At 48.4% G+C, this 5,296-nt stretch overlaps 1 protein-coding gene across 4 annotated transcripts in view; it reads right to left on the bottom strand.

Annotated features, from left to right (window-relative positions):
• The window catches only part of RAD52 (RAD52 homolog (S. cerevisiae)), a 79,696-nt gene that overhangs the window by 14,352 nt on the left and 60,048 nt on the right, over window positions 1-5,296 (bottom strand). For all 4 annotated transcript variants that reach the window (XM_012647459.1, XM_012647463.1, XM_012647461.1 and 1 more), the window contains exons 2-5: window positions 2,842-2,940; window positions 1,287-1,388; window positions 376-469; window positions 130-197 (exon numbers count right to left, since the gene is read on the bottom strand). In XM_012647459.1, coding sequence (XP_012502913.1) covers window positions 130-197; window positions 376-469; window positions 1,287-1,388; window positions 2,842-2,940 — 363 coding nt within the window. The remainder of the gene's footprint in view (window positions 1-129; window positions 198-375; window positions 470-1,286; window positions 1,389-2,841; window positions 2,941-5,296) is intronic.

The following is a 5,296-nucleotide window of genomic DNA, read 5'->3' as shown; positions in this document are numbered from 1 at the left end:
GCACCCCACCTTCCACTGCACCCCACCTTCAACCGCACCCCACCTTCCACTGCACCCCACCTTCAACCGCACCCCACCTTCACCTGCACCCCACCTTCACCTGCACCCCACCTCCAACTGCACCCTCACCTTCAACTGCACCCTCACAAACGCACAGACTCCCACGTAGAACTTGCCGTTGTTGAGGTCGACAAAATCTAGTAGCGGGAAAGAGATCAGCTGACGAGGATGCGACTCAGCCTCACCCACGTCCCTCCGCTGCCAGCCGGACACGCCAACCTCCCACCCTCGACACCGAGCACTCCCGACACCAATCAGACAAGGCCAAAGGAAGGGGCCCGAGCGGTCGGCGCTGCCAGGAAGCAGCAGACTCACCCACGTTCTGCTGTGTGACGGAGTGTGCCCAGCCATTGTAACCAAACATCTCGTTGGCCAGACTAATTACCCTGTGACCCTCAATGTAACACACCTAGAAAAAATTGTTTTTAAAGAAAAAGCTATGTTAAAATTCCTTGTCATACTTAAATGTGAGTCAAAATGTACTTACTTTATTCCTTATCTGCTTGTTTGGCAAAACTGCCCTTAAACCTTCCAGGGAAATTCTCAGTGAATTTATTTCAAAGATCTAGAGCAGCGGTCCCCAACCTCTTTGGCACCAGGGACCGGTTTCATGGAAGATGATTTTTCCACGGACAGAGGGCAGGTGGGGGGTGGGTACGGCAGAGCTCCGTGGCCCAGTCCCTAACACGCCGTGGACTGGGTGCTGGGGACCGCGGTTCTAGAAGGAGCCAGTGAGAACTAATGAACTAATGGTCTGCCAGGGGGAGGAACTAGACTCAGAGGGGAAAGAACCATTCATCTAACGGTTTCCAAAACTCACAGATGCCAAAAGAGTATAAATCTCAAGGTTGACGTATTTTATGGAAGACCAAAAACATGCACAGAAGTTAAAATTATAAGCAAATGATGCACAATTATTATGTGTTAATTATAAATTTTTAAAAATTATTTAATTAAAAAATAAAAAGCAGCGAATGGCAAAAGGGACATTTTTTAAAATGGTATGAAAATCCTAAGACGGCAGTTATCCAGGTCTCAAGAGGATGCTTGGGCCCCTTCGGATGAGAATGAAGGCCGGACCCATCCCTACCCAGGGGCACCAGGAGACCTCCACGCACAGTGAGCAAGAGCCTCCCGCACCCGTGAGACCCAGAGAGAGAGCTGCGAGGTCGCCTGAGCAGTCTGCACGCACGGACACAAGCTCTCCGGCGTGGGCGCTCTCCTACCTTCTGGCCTCCTCCAGCCGTGCGGCTGCTGATGTATTCCGGGCCCAGCCTCCGCCGCAGCGCGCTCTGAATGGCCTGGTACTCCTCTGCCGTGTACTGGCACTGCAGTCAGAAAGGGAAAATCGGACGTTTCCACCGCGCCTTACGTCACCAAGTCTGCAACGTTTTGGTCTCAGGACCCTTTTATGCTCTGTTTTTTGGAGACAGAGTCCCCCTCTCTCACCAGACTGGAGTGCAGCAGCATCATCGTAGCTCATGCAACCTCAGACTCCGGGGTTCAAGCATCCTCCTGCCTCAGCCTCCCAGAGTGTTGGGACTACAGGCCGCGCCACCACGCCCGGCCCTTTACACTCTTATTGAGGACCCCAAGAGCTTTTGTTTATCTTGGTTATATCCATCGTATTAGGAATTAAAACTGAGAAACCTTTAAGACACACATTGCATTAGGCATCAGAGTGATGATACCATCATGCTGTGCAGTCTCTGGAAAACTCTACCATTCACACGTGAGAGGCTTAATGTGAAAAACGCAAACAGTATCTTAGCATTATTATGAAAATAACTTTGACCTCATGAATGCTGAAGGCTCTCGTGATTCTCCAGGGGTGTCAAAGCCACATTTTGAGGATCACTGCCTTAGCTATTGCTACATCCTTATAAAATTTTATAATTTTCTCAAGTCAGGCCAGACATGGTGACTCACACCTGTAATCCCAGCATTTTGGGAGGCCGTTGAGGAGTGATCACTTGAAGCCAGTAGTTTGAGATAAGCCTGGGCAACCTAGTGAGATCCCTTCTCTATAAAAAAATTTTAAAAATTAGCCAGGCATGGTGGCACACACCTGTAGTCCTGGCTGAGGCAGGAGGATCACCTGAGCCCAGGAGTTCCAGGCTGTAGTGAACCATGATGACAACTCTGCACCCGAGCCTCGGCGACAGAGTGAGACTCTGCCGCTAAAAAAAAAAAAGAAAAAGAAAAAGAAAGAAAGAAAACAGGATAGGAAGGCTTGATCCCACCTGTCCTCTCCAAAGTTTTATACCTTCTTCTCCAATTCAACAATTTCCCTCGCTGACTTTGCTTTTGTCCCCTGGCCCCGTTTAAAGGAGGTGAACACTCATAAACAAATCTCTGGTAAAGACAAAGATGCAGCAAGAAAGCCTTTTCTACACACACAATGTCTCGACAAAGACCAGGACTCCGGTAGCTTGGGATCCCCCAGGAAAGAGGCCTGGCCGGCAAGGACACAGGGGCTCAAGGGGGACGGGGGACCTGTCACATACAGTCTTTGTCTCATTTTGAATTCAATAGCATATGAATGTGTTATCTATCCAAAAAGTAAATTTAAATCCAAATGTAGTCCTCAGTACCCTCGGTCCTTTGATGCTAAGTTCTAGAATGCTGTCAGAGCTCGCCAAAGACCACCAAGTAACGCATCTGAAGAAAAGCCGATTAATGGCAAACAGCTTTCACGTGCGTGGTGACGCTCTGCAGCTCATCATGTCGTAACTTTTCTCACCTGACTTCGTCCTCTCCGGGGAGGGAGCCACACGTTACCTGTCCAAAGCATAGCACAGGGCTGCCGCCGGCAGGACGACGGTCGCTGGCTCTGAAGATCGCTTCCGCAGCCCCAGACATGTCGATTCTGCTTGACCTCTGTATAAATAAACGGTTAAAAAAAGATCTCAAAGAATGCTTAAGGTGAAAGACAAAAGCCTCTGCTAAAAAATGAGATAAGCACCCTTCTGTGATATCCTACGAGTCACTTAATTCATGTAATTCTAAACACTGCTCCGATCACACACGAAGTTCCTCGGCGGTCAGCCGCGGTCCGAAACCCCTTTAGGGTCGGCTTCTACCTTTCTGTTAACATTTTTGCTGTCGTGGTGGTGCTACTAAAGGTGATTTTCACTATAAGAAAATACTACGTTTTAATTGAAAAATCAAGATTACAAAAATGCTCTTTGTAGGGAAGCAAACAATCTACTTACTACGGGTTGAGCATCCCCAATCCAAAACTCCAAAGTTCAAAACACTCCAGAATCGGAAATGTTTTGAGCACTGGCGTGACGCCACAGGTGGAAAATTCCTGATCTCACTGGCAGGCGGCAGCGAAAACGCAGGCGCACAGCAGCCTGCTCAGCCTCCCGAGGGAAAAACATGGTCACCTTCAGAGCAGGTGTGCAAGGTGGATGTGAAACAAACGAGTTTCGTGTTTCGATTTAGGTCTCGTCCCCAAGATACCTCATTATGTATGTGCAAACACTGCAAAATCTGAAAAAATCTGAAGTCCCAGAGCTTCCAGTCCCAAGCATTTCTGATAAAGGCCACTGAGCCTGCACTGGCTACAAGGGTAACTGTGAGGCGGTGGGCGTGTTAATTAGCCTGGCTGTGGCAACCATTTCACAGTGTGTGTCTGTCAAAGCACCACACCCTATACCTTAAACATACACAACTTTTATTTGCCAATCCTACCTCAGCACAGCTGGGCGGGGGAAGAAAAATCAAGTGAGTCTGTTTTAAAGCTTGAAAAAACCCAACTTATTGCCACCCACTATGTGGACAACATGGCCCTGCTCACTGTGGGGGCGAGAAAGAAATAGAAACCCCAATAACTGAGCTGCTCTCGAGGCGCCAACACGCTAGCGAGGGCAGAAGACTGATGGGGATGGGCAGAGCCCGAACATTCCGGAAGGACGGGTGCAGCATCACACCAGTCTGGCTGAGGCAGCAGCACCAGCCTTGCCGGGGACCTGGTCACAAACGCACGTTCTCGGGCCCTGGCGCGACCCCTGCGGCGGGGCCCAGGGACCTGCGCTGTCAGAAGCCCCCGGGGGTCTGAGAGCCACTGCATCAGACGAGGCTATGCAAACTCATAAGCCGTTAGAAAACAGAATTACCCTCAGAAAATCATCCACAAACGCCCGCCCGCTACCTGAACACCCTACACCTGCAAACGGACAGCCTCGAAGCTGGGCCTCAGCAAATTCACAGCTTATAAATCTTCGGACTATTTGCTAACAAGTGCAAATTCGTGACTGTCAAGTGGCACGGTACCCCACGGCATCACAGGGTCCCCCCGACCCCCGGTTTCATTTCCTCACTTTCCACAGCTTCAGTTACCTCCAGTCAACCATGGTCTGAAAATCTTAAATGGAAAATTCCAGAAAGAAACAATTCGTTAAGTTTTAAATTGCGTGCCCTTCTGAGCAGCATGATGAAATCTCGTACCATCCCACTCCACCCCGCCTGGGACAGGCCAGGTGGCCTGTCCAGCGTCCTCATGCTGTAGACGCCACTGCCCATTAGTCGCTTAGTAGCCATTACTGGCTTGGAAAACCCCAGTGTGCACGGGGCGAGGCATCTACTGAGGGTCTTAGAACACATCCCCTCAAGGATCCTGCCGGGTACCGTAAGGTCAAGTTCTAGATGTCGCATTCCGGCTCTGTCACCTCCTAGACACTTGACCAAGAATTCACATAATCTCCCTAAGTGACATTTCTGCATCTAGAAAACGGAGGTAACAACAGTACCTGCACTTCCTAGCGCTGCTGTAAAGATGACGTGTGATACTTGATGAAAGAACATTAGAATAGTGCCTGGCGCACACTAAGTACTAACTAAATGTTAGTTATTGCTTATGTTAATTTTCTTACATAGATGATGATGAAAATACAGAAAATCTTTTAAATGATCATAAAACATTACAGTTCAGCTAAGAATGATAAATTAATTTATAATCTAGTACTAAAAAGTAGGATAGTGGCCTAAACTAGGGTAGTCAATTAGTGTCTAACATTGTTAAATCAACGAATTAGTGAAATGAAGATAGTACTGAGAATGCAAACATAAATGCCAGGAAAGATAATTAGAACGAAGTGCACCCATCTCTGCGGTGCGGGACTGTGGCGGGGAACAGTGCCGCGGGGATCTCTTCTTCAAAATAAAACTTCTAGCATCACAGTATTGCATTGTTCCAATATTTGCATGTATTATTTTAATAAAAATAAGA

The sequence above is a fragment of the Propithecus coquereli genome, unplaced genomic scaffold (assembly GCF_000956105.1).
Source record: "Propithecus coquereli isolate 6110/MARCELLA unplaced genomic scaffold, Pcoq_1.0 Scaffold269, whole genome shotgun sequence".
In the NCBI taxonomy this organism is placed as follows: domain Eukaryota; kingdom Metazoa; phylum Chordata; class Mammalia; order Primates; family Indriidae; genus Propithecus; species Propithecus coquereli.
This window is presented reverse-complemented; position numbering and strand designations above follow the sequence as displayed.